At 45.1% G+C, this 20,594-nt stretch overlaps 1 protein-coding gene across 1 annotated transcript in view; it reads left to right on the forward strand.

Moving 5' to 3' along the window:
• TMEM132B (transmembrane protein 132B) overlaps positions 1–20,594 on the forward strand; it is a 219,271-nt gene that overhangs the window by 41,775 nt on the left and 156,902 nt on the right. Inside the window, exon 2 of the mRNA XM_030959231.1 lies at positions 17,855–18,734. Within this exon, the coding sequence (XP_030815091.1) occupies positions 17,855–18,734 (880 nt within the window). The remainder of the gene's footprint in view (positions 1–17,854; positions 18,735–20,594) is intronic.

The following is a 20,594-nucleotide window of genomic DNA, read 5'->3' on the forward strand; positions in this document are numbered from 1 at the left end:
GCCTTACAGATAGGCTCTGAGATAGCTGGATTTTCCAGGGATGACATTAAGGAGGAGAACCTCTTTTCTTCCCCACTGCTGAGGTGCTGCTGCTGTCCCAAAGGGCAGGTGAACTCCCTTGGTTGTTTCAGGTGTAGAGTGTGCTTGAGTGTTGGTAGAGAAACAGGGCTGGGAGGGAAGATAAAGGATCATCCTGTGCATGCCTGTGTCCCAAGGAGTGCTCAGCTCTGCCTGTGGAATTCCTTACAGACAGCCTGTCCTTGTGGTCTCCCTGTGATGAAAACCTTGTGGTGCTCCCAGGCAATCGGTTCCAGCGTTTCACTGTTCAGCAGATAATATTGGAGAATAAAGTCCAATCTTGGAAAGCTTCTAAGTGTGAATGAAAACATGTAAAAATCAATACTGTGCTTTACAAGGAGAAAATAGGTGTGCGATGACACAGGAAAGAGATGCCAGGCAGATTTAATGCCTGATCCAGGAGACCTTACTCAAGCAGAAATTTCATTTTATTCCTAAATTCTTTTACTTCTCCTTAAAGGATTTAATGGCCACTTAGTAGTGGTGCATCCTGTGCTCTGGGCAGTGCTGAGGCCAGCTTTGGGATGGACTGGCTGACCTTTGGGCTGCTCATTATGAAACCACCAGGTTGGATTTGTGTGGGATGGAAGCTGGGACCATCCTGGGGCTGAGCAGGACAGAGACTGCACATCCTCAGTCCCTGCAGGGATGGGTTTTCTCTGTGCCCCTGTGTTTCCCTGTGGCTTGGAGGTGTCCTTCTGCTTCCCTGCTCCTCGGGCCATGCAGGGCTGGGCAGACGTGATCAGGAATTACATGGCAGCAGGGAGAAGGCAGCTCTGAGCTGCAGTGGAGAAAACAGGCTTTGCTTTCTGGAAAATGTGTTGCAACTACTGTAAATCACAGAAAAGAAGGCAGAAAACATGAAGTGTGTAATGAATGCGACACCCGTCACTGAAAGGTCAGCGGCTTCCTGCACAGGAGTAACGTGCATAAAAAATTAATGAGGCTCTCTAATTAGTTTGTTGTGGTGGAATTTTATTAACAAGACACAATCGATTTCTGGTTTCTGCTAAAAACATAATGAAGTGCAGTGAAAGCTGGTCTTCACAAATTCCTGCTTCTCATTGATAAAGTGACAAGAGCTGCAGGCGCTGTGGGCTGTGCTGTGGGAGGCAGCACAGGCACAGTCCCAGGGCTGGGAATGCAATTGCTGGGCTGTGCCAGGGCAGGGATTCCACCCCCAGTGCCCCTTCCCACTGCTGCCCCCCTCATGCACCCCTGTTCTGGGCCCTGGTGCTGTCAGGAACCCCAACTCCTGGGACTCAGCTCCCTGCTGTTGGGGGATATCTTTATATTCAAGGTGATGCTTGGCTTATTTGTGTTGCAGGTTTTGCAATGTGTCTTGCTTAAGGAAAATTAACTTGTTTGGGTCTTTGTTGCTAGCTGTGTATGCTGGGAACATTTTGATTAAATACTGAGGAAAGAATATGATAAGACTGTTGATTAGTTAGACTTGAACTTTTTTCTTTTACTCCTACACTTAGAAAAACCAGACATTTTTTGTTTTTATTGTGGTCTATGTAATTAACTGCATGAATAAACATACAGCATTTCTGAAAACTAATACTCCTGAAAAATCCTCAGACACGTTCTGTTTAAAATATTGTAATCTCTGGTGAATCCTGCAGTTATTGATGTTCAGACAATGGGACTCTAAGGCAGGAGTGTTGCAGGGAAAACAGGGAGAGCTTTACACCCATCTGTACTGCTGTAAATAACCTGGTTGAGACAAACCCTGCTGGCAGTCCGTGTCAGGGGCCCAGGTCCACTTCTGCACTGCTCCTGGTGTGGAGAGACAAACCCAAAACAATTCAGCTATGAGCCAAGAAGAAGAGGAAGCAGGTTGCCTGCTCTGGGCCATCCTCCCTTCCTGCACAGACACCTGCAGTTTCTCTGGACATGTGCTGGGGAGCTCCCTGGCGTGTGGACCTTGCCTTCCTGTGTGATAGTGCTTTAAATGTGATGGTAAATGTGAAGAGCACACGTGATCTCTTCATGTGCAACCTCGTACCCCAGTCAGATGTGGTTATACAAAAGTGCTGTAATTTTCCTGAGAAATGATGTGCCAGGAGCCCTGTGGAGTCCCTATGTGTATGAATTCTTTATACTGCACGTTTTTCATCCCCATAACTTCCTTGGAACTTGAGAATTCCTTTGGGTGCAGACTTTGGGAAGCCTTGCTGGCTGCCCAGCAGACAGGTGCATTTTTCCTTGATGAGTTCCAGGAAGGCTTGTGCAGCATCCTTGCTTTTGAAAGCAGGTCACAGACAAGCAGTCAAAGTGCCACTCTGTGACAGGTGGTCACTGCTGAGGTTAAACCCAAGTTCTCCTCTGGTCTTGCATTAGCAACTTTGAGTGACAAGTTCCCCCTCCTGAGCTAATTCACCCTCCATCTCCGTGTTTCTGTCTGCCCAGCCTTGCACTGAGGGCCAGGAGGGTGACATCAAAAGGGAGGGTCATTGTTACACTTGGCTGCCTATAAATATTTGGCTCCAAGTTTCATCCAAAATTCAGTAGAGATGGTGAGGTTCACAGGTGTGTTTAAAAGGGAACAGCTAGGAGTTTTGGCTTTTTATTAAGTAAGTCTTTATTTCTCTACTATTTGTTTGGTTTTTCCAAGCTTGCAGTAGGCTTTTATAAGAATTCTTGAAAGTTGTGGCTCATGGCAGGGACTTTTGTCAGATGGGGTCTGATGATGGAATTTTCCACATCAGGCAACAGAGGATACTGGTCTGAACCCCGCTGCACAGAGCAGTATTTTCTTGTATTTGCAGTTCTTACACATTTTCTGTATGAGTAGAAGAACGTTCCTTGAAGATTGGCCAGGAATAGATCTGGAATAGGCTGCCTTGGGGAGGCAGTCCTTCCTGTTGATTAATTTCACATCCCACCTTGGTGATCCAAGTGTACTTGTTGTGGATGAGAGGATGGGTGAGTAAAGATGGCAAAATAAGCTTTTTTGCCAGCAATTGATTTTGCAGTGTGAGATGCATCCGGGGCTATTATTCCATATCCACACACACAGAGGCAGAAATGCCTGTGGCCCAAGACATCAGCCTTGTTCCCATCCTCTCCCAACAGGACAGCTCCTTACCCTGGGCTAGAATGTGGTGCTGGGACAGTGTAGGGGAGCCTGAATGTCCTCAGTGCTTGGGGTGGCACTGCAGAAATGGGAATGGGGTGGGTTTCCCTATCTGGTGTCTTTGAGGTCTTTCCTCTTGTCCCAAATTGGATCTCATCTCTCTACATCTGACTGACAGAGCAGTGCTGTTGTTCCTCAGGGCTGAAAACAGCTTTGTCCATGTGCCCTCTCCTCTTGTCCCATGCCTGATTTCCCACTCTGGCTGAGACCTGTGCTTGTTCCTCAAGGAGGAGGGAGGGAACACAGCCAGGCTCCTTGCATGAGACCCAACTGTACCAGAACAAGGGTGGTGAGGCTGGCACAGGACAGCCTCTACTTAACTGGCCTGACATTTGTCATGACTCAGATGTTGACTTTTATGCTCAGGCAGATGTTGAGGCCAGCAGATAAATATGCTGCCTGAGAAGTTATCTAAATAAATTTTCCAGATCAAGGCACTGTGCAGAAGAGCCAAGAATAATTAATCTCAGAGTGTCTGGGAGAAGCAGCTGTTCTCCCAACAGAGGGGGAGAAGCAGGGGTAGCAGGGGAGGTGAGGAGGGTCCCAGGTAAAGTGGTACAAATAGTGCAGCTCCTGGGGGAGAACGCTGGGCTGGAGCAACCTTCATGGCAGGAAAGCTTTTCTACCTGACCCAGCTGGGTTAAGGGCAAGACACTCTCATCCCAGAGGACAAAGAAAGGTTTAAAGTGGCTTTTAGCTTTTTGGACCAATCATTGATGGCTTGGGTTTTTTTAATGGAAATAGTGAGTTGTCAGTCTGTGTACAGTCACTTCTGCTCCTGCCACCTCCTCTTTGCTCACTGCTTCTCCCATTGCTCTCTCCTGGACTGCTGCCTCCTGCTTTTCCTTGGGAGTGTTTTTCCTGCCTACTGCTGTCTCTTTTGGCCCTGTGCTGATTCACCAGGCCAAACCTGTCAGCCTTGAAGAGTATCTGAGCTCAGGCTCTGTGTTGTGCCTCTCTTGGCGCGTTCCCTGTGCCCAGCATCCTGCTGCACTGGGCCCTGTGGCCTCACACTCACCATGGGTGTCTCAGGAATGAGTCCTTCCTTGGCATCCAAGCCAAGCCCACCTCAGTTGGCACAGGTGGGAAGCATCTGCATTTCCTTCAGTCTCAGTGGGAGCTGTGACTGTTCAGGCCCTTTGGAGAACAAGGAACTTTGTAAATGTGTGCAGAAGTGTTGGATTTGATGTGTCTTTTAAGGGCTGGCATTTGAGGTGTCTGATCTTGCTGCTGTGTGTCTGTCAGTAGGAATAAGTGTAGATGGAACTGGGATGGGACCAGTTTCCCACTGAGCCTGGGGTGTCTGGCTTGATGGATCCCAGCTCCCTTGCTAATTCTGAGAACCAGCCTGGAGCAAAGCCCCAGACTAATGTTTGTCTGCTTCTCTTTCAAGATTCAACACCTAGTGTCATGTTTGTAGATTCCTGGCCGTTGCTTCTGATAGATATTTGAAATGCTGGTGTTCCACATGAGCTCTGATCCAAAGTGCTCATCCTGCAGCTCGAAGGTTTACCTCAAAAATTCATTAATTGTCAGATCACTATCAAAATCATTACTTTTTACCATTTTCCCGCATTTATTTAACACTTGTTCTAGATTTGCACTTCTGATCCATTGTGGGTGTTTGTATTTTAAGTTCACATACTACAATGCAGTTCCTATCCCAGCTCTGAAGAAAAATATGGGACCAATTTTAATGACAATGTACAGTTGTACTGGCATGTCCCAAAGCCTGGGGAAACCTGTCCATTAAAAAATAATGGAGTAGGAAGTCCTGGCATAAAGTAAAGCCTTGAGTGAAATTCCACAGCTTCATGGACTGTTAATTCTTTATTAGGTTTTCCTAAGACCGAGATAAAAGGCATTTTATCTTTTTTAAGGTTTGCATTAACATGTCATTGAGTTTTATAGATACATTGATCTTCATTTGGCTAATCGAGAAAGGGTAATAGAAATGTGTGTTAAATGCCAAAGCAAAGATAACTCTGTAACACTTCAAATTTTTGTGTTATTTTTATTTATTAAGTTTTCTTCAGATACAGAACTGTGGTCAGTGTCAAGTTGTGAAACTCCTCTCACTGTATATTTTTATTGGCTGTCCTGTCTAATTTTCTTTTTTTCCCCTTTTTTTAATCTGCCTTTGCTTTTAAGTTAATTTGGCAGTGAAGTTGATGTGTGATCACTAAAACTAACAGAGACAATTGACAAGATTTTTAAAAAGACTGTTGTGTCTGATGGATTCTTGCCTCTCTTGGCTGAGAGTCTTTTTACACTGTGTTCCAGTCTGAGATGAAGCAGTGAAGCGTGTCTTTGGATTCAGAGACAAAAGCTGAATCTCACTCATGTCAATATTTTTTTGAACAAAGATTAAGGTCTTTATCTCCTTCCCCTAACAGTGAAATCTGGGTTTGGGGAAGCTGGAGGGACTTGGATTCCAGTCAGGGGCTCCTCTCTGCTCCTTTTTGGGTCAGCAGCCCTCGGTGATCGTCGGTGCCTGGCTGGGCTCGGGAGGCTGCGGCTCCTCCCGGGTGTTTAATTGTGCCTGTCTCCAGAGAAACACATCCCTCACACCAGGCTCACGTGTGCATCTCTCTATGGATCAAACTTTATTAACAGCTGTCATTGCTAATGAGGATTCTGCAGTGGCCGGTGTATTAGCTCTGTGTATGAAGGCACACGAGAGGGAAACGAAATGAAAAATTATTTTTGCCTTCTCTGTGTTGAAATTGTCCGTCCTCCATCAGTTCTGCATGTGCACGAGGGAGGGCTGGGGGAAGCATTGGATTGTTGTGGTTCTCTGCAGCTGGACAGAGCTCAGCCCCAGCTTGGGTGTTTGCTCCCAGCCCTGTCACATCCCAAGGCACCTTGGCAAACAGGGAATGAGTGAGTGGAGCTCTGAATCAAATCCCCTGAGCAGTCCTGTGGGATGATCACCTTCCCTGCTCTTCAGCTCTCAGGGGGAAATCTTCCTCTCCTGCTCTAGAAAGGCCTGCAAGGACTTCACTGACAGGGAATGGGCACAGGCTGGGTGGTCTCAGAGATGGTTCCCTTCATGTCCAGGGTTTATTCCATCCTCTCCTTGCCAACCACTCTTGCCAAGCCAAAGCATCAGAGCAGCTCAGATCTTACATCTCATCCTCAGCTCCCAGTCCTGCAGCCTCCAGCAAATGCTTATTTTAGCACCAGCTGGCTCTGATCCCTTTGAACTCTCTGATATGAGATTAAATGTTAATTTATTACATATCATTATAGGATTATATGTTATCTCTAGGATAATGGAATCCAAATGTTAGAATAGCATGTTTGAGATTTAGTGCTTGTACACATTTCCCTCCACTCAGGAAACAAGAATAGCTAAAGGCAGAAGACTGAACAAGAGGTGAATTAATCTGTCTGATCACAGCTGGCTGAGAGCTCAAGCTCTGGAAGAGTAAAACCAGAGGTTCATAATCTTTTTGCAGAGTTCAGAAGCAGAGGAAAAGTTGACTGAATTTTCTAAAATATAAATAAATATGAAGAAATTGTTATCTGCTTTGGCTGTTCCATGGGCAAAATCCCATGGATAAATTATGCAGTGTGAATTATGTGCTTGGCTTTAGATATAAATGCCAGACAAAGCAGAGTGCTGAAGTGACCTGGATGCTGAATTTCTGCAGAATTTCATTCTCTAGGCTGTGGGTAGGTAAGCAGTACTGGATGTAATAAGATCTGACTTGAACTTGACTCAAACTTGAGCTGCAGTAGTGATGTTTCCACACAGAGGTTTAGAGGTGATGCCACGAAGCAGAAGGTGAACAGGGCTCTTTTGCTGTCCCTGTCACTGCCCATGATGGCATTTCCCAATGGGCAGATGCTGATGCTGAGCTGTGGTGAGCTGCATTCTCAGCACACCCAAATGCTGTGCCCAGGCACGCTGGGCTGTGATAGTGATGTCCTGTGACTCTCATTCAATTTTATAATTTCCCTGTCATTGAGAAAAGAATTAGATCCAGCTTTTTGCCTTCTCAGGCAATCTCAAATCTGGTCTAATTTACTCCTCTTGACTCTTGGAGAGTTTGAAAATGCTGTCAGCTAAATGCTCATTATCTTTTATTGCATTAATACATTGACATGAGTGAACCACACAGCAAGTATGCCCTCATCCAGATTTGGGTTTTGCTCAAGAGTTTTTATTCTTTGCCTGGAAGTTAATAGTTGTCTGTGAGCAAGGTAACTGTACTCGGTGCCTCACAGCATGAAAGTCACAATAAGGTTTCACTCTCTTTACACACAAATATTTTGACAAGATCTCCTTGAACTGCCTCCTCCAGAGCTATTGGGAATTTTCATTGTGCTTAGAAAATCAAACTCTAAATTGTGAATTGGCAACAGAGAGAGAAACAAACACCCAAGAAGTCCTGGGTGAGGCTCTCTGCTGGCCCCAAGGAGCCGTTCTCCACGTGTGAGTGACAAGCTGCAGCCTTTGATTGCTGCAGTAAGAGAAAAGTGCTACTGGGGGAGGGTTATTTTGTCCTTTCTGACAGCAGCTGCTGTAAATTTGTAAAATATGTCAAATGTGTATTCATAAAGTAAAATAATGCATTCAAGCATGAGAAATTATGCTTTGTTCTGGTACTGGGATGTGCTCGAGCAGGGCTGTTTCAAGAAGCAAGGGAGCAGGGGAGCAGGTCAGCAATCACACTTGGAATGCAAAGCTCTCCCACTCTGTAACAAATTAATGGAGTTGCTTGAGGCTGTTGTCATTCCAAAAATAAAATGTTGAATTAAGTAAAGAAATCTGAGACAAAATAGAAACTTTTGTTCTGGGTATTTTGGGCAGGGGAAAAGAAACAGGCTGTCATTAGAAAGGAAGGATTCGTGTTTTCATGTGCTGTTCCTCGAGAGGCAGACATGAATTGATAACTCAGTGATGTCTGAACTGCAGAACTTGGCCTGTGTGCTTGCTCCTGGGGCAGTCAGAGAGCACAGATTGCTCTGGGAGTCTGCTTAGCATAATATTGGTTACTGGTGAGAGCAATGCTAAGTGCAGGCTGAAGCCGGGGTTCACAGAAAAAAGGTCCAGACATCTCTGAACTAATAGTGGGGAATCTGTAAAGCTGTGGAGCTTTTCTTTAAAGCAGCTAAAAGGCTGAATGCCCTCACAGGTCTTTGTCCTGGAACTCTGTAACTTGTGCTTCAATTTCCCAGTGGGAAAACTCCCTGCTGTAGCCAGGCTGCACACACTTGGAATGATCTGTGTGTGTGTGTGTGTGTTTGCAGCATGGGGACACAGATCCTGCTGGAGGCAGCTGCCTGCACCTTTGGGGTTCACCTAAGGGAAAGATGACTTCTTTCCAAAGACCTGAACAGTGCAAAGGTTTAAGCAGGAATTTGCACTGCTAACAGCGCCCAAAACCAGCATGGGTAGTCAGTGATGCATCAGAAATGGGGAGGGAGAGGGGAATTGCTCCCAGTGCTCAGGCTGTGAGCTCAGAGCTGCTGCCCCAGCTGGATTTGGCTCTGGGTGTCTCTGTCCTGTTTTATCATGGTCCCCAGCAGGGCCAGGCTCCTCCTGGGATTACAGCCTCAGTGGGATATGGATGTGTGCTGGTGAGACAGAGGATTTTCTCTGCATTCAGGACAGATCTGTGTTCTCAATAACTTTACAGGGGGTTTATTGTAAGCTGCTTTTGTGGTTTCACACAGCTCCTTGGGCCCATCAGCTCGGAGCTCATTGCCTCCAAGAGCTTTGGATCAACAGGGTGGGGAATCCAGTGAAAGCCCATTGTTCTGGAGAAAGGCTTTGGACCAACCTTCCTGTTTTCTGACAGTGCCTCTGGACAATCAGCATTTTAATATCCGGTAATTTTCAGCTCATGCAAAGAATTTTCCAATATCTCCAAAGAGAGATGCTTACATGGGGAGAATCACAAGTGCCCTAAAATGAAATACCTGTGTGACCTGTGGGTGCAGGAATGCAGGAAGTCTGTAGAATGCAGAACTTCTAATTCCTTTCCTTTGTTTTGGGTTTAGGTGTAATAGCCAAAGCCACTGACTACAGTCACAAGCTGGGGTTTGTAAAGAGAAGCACAGCTAAAAATCTGTGTCCTCCATAGGCTGAGGGATCAGCCCAATCCAGGGGAGAAATTATTGCTTAGAGGAAAAATGGAAAATGCTGGAGCAGATTTAGGGAAGGATCCCTTTGAAATGACAAAATTGCTCCTTAAAATGGGAATGCAAGAAATGCATTCAGCACTGTGTAGCTTTGCTTTGTTTTAATGCTGAACACAATATGGGAGCAATGGCAACTGCCTCAGTGATTTGGGCAGTAAAATAGGCTTCCTGGAAATTTGGGCGAAGAGTTGTTGAGAGGGGCTTTGTGGTTCCTGGGAGGCAGCAGGGCCATGGTGTTGTGTGGTGCTGTTCGTACCAGTGGCCCTTGCTCCCTGCCCATCCTTTTGGGGTGCCATTTGCTGGGGCTGAGGGCATTCACCCCATTCCCTTCCTGCTGTGCCAGGGAGGAACTTTGTGAGAAATGGGGACTCACTTTGCTGTCCAGCTGTGGCTGCTGAGATCAATATCTGCAGCCAGAGAGTGATTTTAATAAAAGGACTCTCTCAGCTTTGCTATCTCCATGACAGATAGACCCCAGCCAACATAAATCCTGCCCTTTCCCCGTCAGTCTCTTGGCTTTGTGTGACGCGTAGGTGTTTTGACACAGAATACAAATATTTCACAGTTAGCTAATGGTTTAGAGCATATATTTAAAAGATTTACTTTTGCAATCACCTGGTGCCTTTAGTGAATGTGTGTGCCTCGTAAAGCCTCTCTGTTATTTGGAGAATATATCCACACACTCCCATACAGGTATTCATTTTCTGTTGTTTATGAAATATCTCAGAGGGAAAATGAGTTTTTCTTTGGATAATGGTAGAAAGCCCTCTCCTAACCTTCTTTTTAGCAATGAGAACCTCCAGTGGCCGTGACAAACCTTATTTATCAGGTGCCAGGGGGGATGCACAGGGGTTGTCAGTGCTGGCAGCTGCATTAGCAGCTGTTTCTCCCCTCCAGGTAACCAGAACAAAACCCCTGCATGGTTAATCAGGTGTTTTTTAAACTTCAGGTTAACTTGCACTAGTAGCTCTGTCCTTCAGTTCTTTCAGCTGATGAATTTGTGACCTTTAGCCACTGTACTGATGCCTCCAATTGTAAGTGGCAGGACAATCTCCCTGTTGCTGTTGTATAAGAGATGCAGAGAAACTTGCCAAGAGCAGCCAGTGACTTTTAACCACTGTATTAACAGCCCTGATGGAAACTAAAATGGCAACTTAGGCCAGTGATCAGCCCAGCAGAGCAACCTGAGCCATTGCAGCAGCCACAATAAATGAGAAAACTCCTGAGGGTTTCCTTTCTTCAGCACCTTCCCTGCTCTGAGTGTGGGCAGAGCCAGAGCAGCTTTGTTGGTGTCTGCTCCTGTGGCCTTGGCTGTGCTGATGTGATCTGGAGAGAGAAATTCTGTTCTCCAGCTCGGGGCTGGGCTGGCAGGGAGGGCTGAGCAGGAAGGAGGTGGCACAGGAGCCTCACTGCTGGGGCTGCACGTGTGCCCTGCTGAGGATAAATACAGAGGATAAATGCAGGCTCTGTTCTCATGAACAAGCTGGACCTCCTCCTTCCCAGTAATAATGCTGGTAACAATCATCTTCCCAGACAACACAAATAATGAGGTAGTGCCTTAACAAGGCAGTTCCTCAACCCTTTATAAGTGGAGCCTTGTTTCCTTGGAAAAGGATAAATCTCTGATCTGCTGGGCATAGCTCTGCTCTAAGGGGTTTTATTTTCAGCTAAGTAAAAAGTCAGGGTAACTTTGCTTATTTGTCTGATGCATTTGCCTCACCCTATTTGGTTTGCTTGGCTGTCCTTGTTTCATGTTGTGGCCTCTTGTTTTGCAGCTGCTTTAGGGTCGCCTGTGGTGTGTTGCAGGTGAGGGGAGGCAGATGAGGAGTGACTGTGCCAGGTCAGGGCACACACCCACGTGCCCAGCAGCCCCTTTCCAGCAGCACCCAGAGGCAGGTGCCTGTAGGAGAGAGCAATCACAGCCAGTGCTTCCCCTCAGTGTGCTCTCAGCAGCAGGGCAGAGCTCCTGCCTTTGCCCAAGCCTGATTCAGGGAGCACAGGGAGCAACATTCCCTCTGGAGTCCAACACTTCACGTTTTCCTTGGCAGCCTAATGGCAATTTTAAGCCTTTTTGTTTTTCTCCAGCTTTCCAAACTTTTGCTGATAGAGAAGCATGAATTAATCTTCAGGCCTTTTGGGTATTGGATTGCACTCTGTCCCAGTCCTTTCTGTGACAGCAGTGCTGGAAGTGGCATGGGATGCTAATCCTTCTGTACCTATTCACTCAGTCGGAGAGGAAAATGCATGAAAGCAAATTGCTAGTCCAAGCTAAATTTAGATTTATTCAGTTGGAGTTAATTATAATCTTTATTTAGTCCCAAGCGATGCCTTCTTATCATACACTTATTATAGCTGAGAAAATTAATTTTTATTCTACCATAAAGGTGAATGTAATAATCTGGGTTCAGGGAAGGGATTACTTTAATAAGATTTATAGGCAGCCTTTCAGACAGCACGGTTTTATTACTATCTGTAGGTGGCCTTGCTGCACATATGTCTTTCAGTATGGGTGACTGTGCAAAATGCAGGCAAGCTCAAAACTCTAGAAAGCACCAGCTCAGAAACTTCACCATCCAACTTAATCTGTTATTGTGTTCCAAAGCACTTGCCTTGTTTGGAACACAATAACACAATTTATGGCTGAATGTGTGGCCTGATCAGGGGTTTCATTCATATGCATGGTTTAGTTTTGCACTTAAAAATGTATTTTAGTAGACAAAAGATTTATGAGGCCCGAGATGTGCCTTAAAGCTTTTTTGGAAGCTTTTTTGCTGGGTAAACACAGGCATGTGGTTTCCCTATTACTCCAGCCATAAAACCAGGTGCCTTAGTTAAACCCCACTGTACAAGGTGCAGAGGGAGCAATAAAAGCCTCTAAAACTTTTGGGAGGAGAAGCTTTAGTGAGGAGGGAGCCAGGAGCTGTGGTGTGGCCGGATGCTCTGCCCATGGACCCTGAGCTCTGCACGTTCAGGGCTGGGGTTACAGGGTGAAACGGGCTTCTCCAGGGCTGATCTCTCACCCTGCGGGTGCCAGTGAATTCTGCACATTCCCTGCTTTGCTCAGAGGGAGCTTGGAGTGTGGCTGAGCTTTGATACCCTTCTGGCATGAGATGGGCCAGAATGTGCAGCTGCAGAGGAGTCTGGGCAGCAGAAGTTTGACTCAGACGTTTGGAGATAGGGATGTGAGACATTGTCCCAAGCCAACAAAAGTTAATTAACCTCTCTTCAGTTTTAGATGTTTGGATTAAGTTGATTTTTTTTTTTAATTGCATCTTTTTTCTTGTCTTTCTAAACAAGCTGCTGGTCCAGCAGTGTTTTGCAAAGCAAATCTCTGTCTCCACAAATGTGTAATCAAGATTGAATGGAAGGACTGTGAATTGGTTGCAAGTCCTCCATCAAGTTCTATCCTTACATCAAATTAGGATAAGAAGAAGAGAGAATAAGAAAAGCTTTAAGGGATTTTATCACATTTTCTCAGACTATTATTTTTTATATCTTGACAGCTTTTTGTCTGACTTTAATGTTAAAAATGTACTGGGAGCAGTTCTTAACTCTTCCTTGCGGTATCATTTGTATTTTCAAATTGCTCTGTTCCAGCTGGAAACACTAATTGTCATTATGGCTCTTTTTCTGTGCAGTGGGGGTCACTGGATAACAAAGTCAAGCAGTAAAGGAGTGAGGCTTGTTTGTGAATGGAAGGTGATGGAATTTTTCCTGCTTCAGTTGGGTGATGGAATTTTACCCCTCAGGGGGGCTGTGGAGGGTTCTCCTCCTTTTCCTTCTGAATGTAAAGCTGAGGAGATGAGTCACAGGATGGGCTGTGAGTGTAGGAAGTAAACAGTGACATCCTCCTTTCCTGGCTACTTCAGTGCATTCTGAGTGAGCCAGGCAGAGCACGAGGGGGTGTTCATCCCTCAGTCCTCACGCAGCCCAGCCTTGGCCTACTCACAGTGCTCAGCTGATGAATAAACTCGTAGTAGACTTGCACACTGCAATCATCCTCCTCCTTTTCCTCCTGCCAGCCCCAGCAGTCAGAGTTTTCCCTCCCAGCTGTGGCCAGGCCAAATCACCTTGGGCAGCCTCTCACTGCTGGGGTCTCTGAACAGCATCCCTGGCAATAGGAGAGAAAGTGACTCACACAGCTGGTCCAGAATGAATTATTTCCCTGTAATTTATGAGTTCCAGATTAGCTTTCCTTGTGTAGACACCCTATTCTGGGGTACAGTGTGTTTTCATTCAAGGCTAATGCCTGCAATTCCAGAACAAAATCATTATTATGAACAGAGCCATTTTTATAGTGGAATAATGTACATGTGTAGTTTGATCTTTATGGTGTTTCAGTGAGGGCTGGTGGGAGGGGCTGGTGATTTTTCTCCTGTACAGACAAGCCATTGATTGCCTCTGTGAGTCATGGATAACATCATAGCACTTACTGGCACCACGTTACTTGAAATGATTCCTCTCTTACAAAGAGGAGTGTCTGTATGAGCTCGCTCTACAGTTCTGATGATGCTGCAGGAAAGATGAATTTTAACATTTTCACAGTTTTTCCACAGGTGCAGGGTTGGCTTCTTGTTTGTTTTCAGAGAAAAAGGATATTGAAAGAGTTGCAATTTTAAACAGTTGTTGTTCCTTGCACCTTCAGCTTCAGAATTACTGATGGCTTATGGAAGACTTGGCTCCTGTTAAATAGTTTGCTAAAGCAGAAAGAATATTTAGATGTGAAATTTGGATTTATGTTCCATCAGGAGCTATTTTCCTTTTTAGCTACAAAATGATGGTTTAAAAGACTTTCCTCTTACCACATATTAAATAGATGCATTGTTGCTAACACTGACCTGCCGCTGCCACTGCTATCTTCCAGCATGCTACTTGTACCTTGTTTTATTTCTTATTAAAAAGTATGAAATCTAAGAAATTCAATAAAAATTCAATGAAATCTTGAGTTCCACGAATGGCAGATTTTTGTTGCACAGTCTGTCCTGCAGCTGTGGCTTTGCTCCTCTTTTAGTCCTGAGCTGCTTTCTGTGGTGGCAGTCCAGGGTCAAGGGAGATTAAAACCAAGAATGGTGAATAATTTTATGATTAGATAAAAAATGCTCAAGAGAACAGAACAGGAGCTTTGTTTGAAGCCTGAGCTGGGCAGGGCAAGGACCAGGAAGGGGCATCTGTGATGCTCAGCACTGCATTGCCTGCTGCTTTCCTCCCTCTGTGCCTCAGAAACATCACAAGGGAGTTTTCTTTTCTGTGCTCTGAGTTTGCAGGATGAGCTGGGCTATGAGGATATTGCCCAACTCTGGAGGGAAGGATTTTAACATAAAATTGCAGTGCTGATGCTTTAAAAGCTGACCTGTTGCTCTAGGGGTCAGTAGTTCCTTAATCCAAGTGAGTGTCTTGGCAGGGCCAAAGCACCTGCAGAGAATCTGCTACAAGGGAAAAGTTTTTCCAAAATTCCACCTAAATATCGCAATTCACATCCCCCAGTGTGTTATCTCCACACATCTCCCCTCAACACCCCCAGTGCCCCAGAGGTCTGAGCAAACCAGGCTGTTCTGTCTGAGAAAGCTCTGGGCTCTGGGGAAGCTCATTTGGTCTCCATTTACTTTTCCTCAGCTCTTGCTCTCTTTTGGTACCTAATTAGAACTAACCCACGTTCTGCTCTAATGTTCTGCCCTCTTTGATCTTGCTGGAGTGCTTATTAAAGGAGCAGGTGATTTTTTCATGGCATTATTGCACACCAGAAAGCTCCAGATGTGTCTGGTTTCTGATTGTTGCTGTGAGGAGATTGATGCTTGGTGCTGATGTGCTGAATTAAAAAGGTGGGGTGCTGGCCTGCCATCGTATGAAGTATTTCTTTTTAGATCTTCCTACAGCACCATAAAATGCTGCTAAATTCAGATATCATATTTTGTTGCAGGCTGGTTCTAGGACAAAGCCCAGCCCTGTCTACTGATGTTTATGGCTTCCCATATAAGCCTTCAGACAAAATTTGTATCTCATTTTGCTTGAGTTACAGCAGGATGATATCCCAGTCCTCATACCAGTTCTGAGCTGAGGCACTGAGAAGTTGCCACTGTAATGAAATGGAGGAAAGGGAAAAACATCCCTTTTAAACTTCCTGTAAATCATGGCTTGAGAGAGATAAAATATCTGCATAAAGCGTGTGTGGGAGTCCTGTAATGTAAACACAAATGCATTTAAGCCTTGTCTTGTTTTTGGTTTGTAACTGCCTCAGTGTTTAAATCTCCTCTGCAGCCTGGTGTGCCTTGGGAGGAGATTTAGCTCCTGCTCCAGAAATCAGAGGGTACTCTTGCTGCTCTGGCTCCCTGCTTATCTGCTTGGCTGCTTATCTCTATGGCTGTAAAGTTTTTATGTTAAATGCAACTTCTCAAAAGTATTGCTTCCAAATGCAGTTCAATTTATTTACAATTAATCCGGAATGGGGCTTGTCTGCATTTGAATTTGTAATGAAGAAAAAATATCCTTCCTCCTCGTCTGCCTCAGCTTTCCCAGGATCAAAGTTCACTTTCTGCTCCTGAGTTGGGAAGTTGCACAATGGCAGAACATGTCAAAGTGCCCTATAAATAAACCACAGAGCAGAAATGGGGCTGCTAAAGCATCCCTTGGTGACTTTCTGCCTGGGAGGGAGAGATTTCTGCCCATCATCCTCGTGGGGATGGAAGATGTGGCAGGGAAGGACCAAGGTCAATTTTCCTGATGAGAAAATTGCTTGTCCCATGTGTGATGCCACTGCCAGTTTCTCATCATCTGGGCTTCTGCATTTCACCATGGGCTGTGCTGGTGAGTTCCAGAGCTGGGCTGATGTTTGTGATGAGAGCAAGGCAGGGGACATTTGCATTTGCCTGTGAAGCTGAGAGGAAACCCTGACCTGATCCCCAGGTGCAGTGGTGAGAGAGGAGATTGCTGGCAGAGTGTTTCCTGCTGAGAATTTGTTTTTGGCTGCTTTTTGTATATTTTTTCACATCTACTCATTCCCACAAAGAATATTCCAATGGCTGAAAAAACCTCCTTGACACAAGTAAATATACAGCAAAAGTATTGTGGTGAAATGAGAGGCATTTAAACAAGTGTAGATAATATCAGACTATCAAAAAACAAATGACCAGCATTTCAGCTGAGAACAAGAGTGGAGCAAAGTCAAATGGATGGGATTTGCCCTAGAATCTGTCTTTGATAAATGTAGGCTTTAAAAATACACAAGTGAAAAAAATAGCTTAAATATTAGAGCTTTTATCTCTGCTAAATCGTGGCTGCAAGGATCGGAGTCATCTGGCTTGAGCAGGTGTAATTGTTTGTGTGTTGTGTATCTGCTCTGGCCAGCCCTGACAAACAGTGAAATCACCACTCAGCTTCAGAGACACAATGAGAGCTTTGACCTTAGGCTCTGTCATTGTGCCTTTGTTATCTCTGTGCATTATGGAACTGCTGCATTTTAATTCCTTGGCTTTCTGTTTGTTTTCTCTGAGCAGTCCCAGGAGCTGGGATTCACCGGCTCTTTGTTGGGTACCACTTGTTAGATTGAAAGAGCCACTGTTTCTGGTAGGATCACAGCCCAGACTGAATATATCTCACTATTAATTAGAGAGCAGCCCAAACCAAAGATGTCTGTTTGATCCCTCCCTCCCTCTGGAATCTTTTCTTTCCCCGGAAAAATCGCTCAGCGCTGGCTGGAGGATTGACCATTGTGTTGTAGAGAAACTTCTGTGGTTTCCAAATGTGTTTTATTCTCCTCAGGAATTAAACCAAAAAATCCTTCTAAGTGTCTGAGATCCTTCTGTGTGTAAAGGATTTCTCCTTCTCTCAAGTTCACTCTTGCCTGTAAATCCATCTGACTGAGACCTCTATCAAACCCCACATATTTTATCGTGAAAAGTTTTGGTTTCAAGAACATGAAGCTTTTATCAGGTTCTCACTAATTTCCAAGCTGCTGACCTGGCAGAATGGATTGGGAGTGATGCAGATGTTCAACGCCCATTGCTTTGTGTGTTAGTGATGGTAGATTAAAGGAAATGTTCCGTTTTTACTGCTCAAACTCTTCTGTTTTACTGCTACTAATATTCAATATCTCAGTTTCTTAGGCACATTGAAACATGGGTGAGGAGAAGCTGAAAGTTTGATCTGATGATAAAAGAAAAAAAACACACTGCCAGTAAACAAATTGGGAAGTTAGTTTGGGATCTGGCCAGTCAGTCCTCTCTTGGTGGTACTAGTATTTGATTTTTTGATTAATGGCTTTAAGCAGATAACAGGCTGGGGAAGGTGGAAAGGGAGCTGCACAGCTGATGCACTGTTCCCAGCCTGAGCTTTGAGCACCAGTGTTGTTCCACGGTACCTGTCTCAGATTGTTCTGTAACTGTGGCCAGCAGGCTGATGTCCTGCAATCCATTGCTTTTGTCAGAAGCTGAGGCCATGCTAAGCAAACATCTGAGTTCTTCTGTTTCCTTTTCTCTTTGGCTGCAGTGGTGGAGAGCCGAGGAGGGATCATGGACAGCATCCAGAGATTCTCCAACCTGCCAACCTATCTCCCTGCAAACCCTCACATCTCCAATGCTGATACTTTCTTCTTCCTCAAGGAAGCCAACCAGGATATCATGAGGAACTCCAGTTTGCAGTCTAGGGTGGATTCATTCTTTATATACAAAGCCAAACAGCCACCTGTCCTAAATGCCACGTATGGACCCTTTTCTGTTGAACAACCCGTTCCCTTGGACCTCATGCTGACTTCTGCATCTTTTGGTTTCACAAATAAATTCACTTTTAATTGGAAATTAAAATCCCACATAATCAACAGCTCAATCTATTCCAACAAACCCAAAATACAGACCTTGTTCTATATAGCGGGGAAGGACTGGGACGACTACGACTCTGAGGAGATGCTGCCTTGTGTGAAGATGTTTGCTTTCCTGGAGTCTAGAGAAGTGGTGGCCAGCTGCAGATTGACAGGCCACCTGGGATTATGTGTTGTGGAGCTGGAATTGTCTCCCAGCTGGTTCAGCTCCCCTCCACCCCTGCTTGCAGAGGAAACAGCCTCCCTGGAAGGGATTACTGTGGAGCTCTTCTATAAGATTTATACAGTGGATGGGGAATGTTCTCCAGAGGATGCAAAATGGGAAAACAATATCCATGCAGGTGAAGAGAATGAGCACCAGGCTTTGTCAGCTATGGAGAGGATTGGTAGCATCGTTGTTTACCCAAATCAAGACAAATTAAAGCAGTCTTCGCTGAGGGTGGATGAAAATATCCTTATTCACTTACCACTCAGCCCGGTCAGAGAGGGGGACATTGTGACCTTCCATGTTTTCCTGGCTGATTACTCGCTAGCAGACCAGTTTGTATTAAGGTAAGAGAACTTTTTAAGTGTAGTATGCAAAACAAATAGGGGAAAATCAATGCTAGGTGTAAACATTTGGTTATATTTACTGTTTTCTTGAGAGAACTTCTGCATTTCTTCTTCAACAGGCGAAAACTATAGCTACTCTTGAATTATCTGTGTGGATGACACTTTCTGGACCATGGGCATTGATTTTAAAGTATGGGCTATAAATGTTTGTTTGATTATTTTTTGTTTTAATTATGTTTGCTTCTAGTCATAATTCTGCCTCTTAAATTCTGCCTCTGTAAATCAGCCAGGGTAATTCCTGCAATATATTTTGCTAAAGAGTTTGCAAGAGGGTTTTCTGTTTCTTTGGTGACGTTTCCTCTGTTTTTATCAACTTTATCATCATCATCTTTCCAAAATGCATGGGCTACATCCTGCACAGGTCAAATGTGGTGAGAACTCTTGCTGCATTGCACAGAGGGGAGCTGAGAGCTGAGGAAATGAGCTCAGCCTGTGGAGGAATCCTTTGGCAGAGCCAGGATTTGGGGCTAAACTTTGCAAGTTGTCTTCAGTTTTCCTATAAGATCAGCCCTTCTTGCTTCTTCAAGCTTTTGACTAGTTTTGTGGCCCATTTTTATTTTAAGTCTGGGGACTCTCTGTTGACCTTTCCTTGTGAATCTGCCTGTAATAGGAGAACTCAGGCATTTCAAACCACCCCGAGGGTTAGTGCTGCATATTTGTTCTGTCCTTAGCTGTCAGACTCTGGGTTCAGAGCTGCACGGGGACCAAATTCAGAGAGAAATGTGAGCCAAACTGGGGGAACAAAAGGGCCAAAAGGTAATTGGAAAGTGTCATCTGCCGTAAGGATGTGAGGCTCTCGGGAAGGGAGGAGCTGCAGCCCGTGCAGGGAAACCTCAGAGCAGATTCGTGCCTTGCTTCCAACTTTTGATCCGAGAAGGATGGGAGCAGAACATGACAGAAGTGCACTTTGGGGACAGTTGTTGAGAAAACAGACAGCAAACCTTATGCAGCACTTTCAAATCATTCAGCATTTGTGAAATAGCACATGCATATTAATAAATTTACAGATTGCTGCCTGAATGGGGACAAGTGATTCACAGCACAGGGCTGCTAATGGGGGGAAAGTGTGAGAAATATAATGGGGTTTAACCAAACTTGAAAAGGTTTGGGTCAGGAAGGGGCTTCCTCTAAACACAACTTATTCATGCTCTTTGTGGCTTTAGTGTTTTTAATTTGTTAAATATGGATTTGGCCAGCATCCACCGTCAGCGGATGGACTGGCCTGACGGAGCAGTCGGGTTTCGGCAGGCGTGTATTGATCCTCGGTGCCATAGCACAGAGATTATAGAATTTGCCTAAGGCTCTGCAAGGATTTAACATCAGCTCTTAATTCTCAGGGTTTTGTTCTCCTCCCCACACCACAGATAAAATTCCCAAGGTATTAGAGACAGCCTAAGACGAGGATGTTTTCTTTCCACTGGAATTTCTAAAATAGCATTTACCTCGTAACAAATGGTGCAAGGTTTTGATATTTCTGCTGGCAAAGAAATAACCAAAAACTTCTTGCAGAGACACTTCTGAAATGCTGTTTTTCAAAAGCAAAATAGGTCCTGGAAGCACTGAGCAATAACTGACCTGGGTTTTCGGGGGAGCAGAAATTGAGGGAGCAGGCAGCTTCCAGGCTGGGGAGCCCCAGGATGAGCCACAGGAGCCTGGCTGCTGCTGAGACCTCACCTGTCCCACAGCCCATGGGGTTTGCATGGCTCCAGCTGCCAGCTGTTCTCCCAACATGTGGAACCTCCATCTCAGTGCTCCTGGGAAGGCAGTCAGGTTTCCATGGGGATTTCCTTCTCTGAAAAG

Source organism: Camarhynchus parvulus, chromosome 15 (assembly GCF_901933205.1).
Source record: "Camarhynchus parvulus chromosome 15, STF_HiC, whole genome shotgun sequence".
In the NCBI taxonomy this organism is placed as follows: domain Eukaryota; kingdom Metazoa; phylum Chordata; class Aves; order Passeriformes; family Thraupidae; genus Camarhynchus; species Camarhynchus parvulus.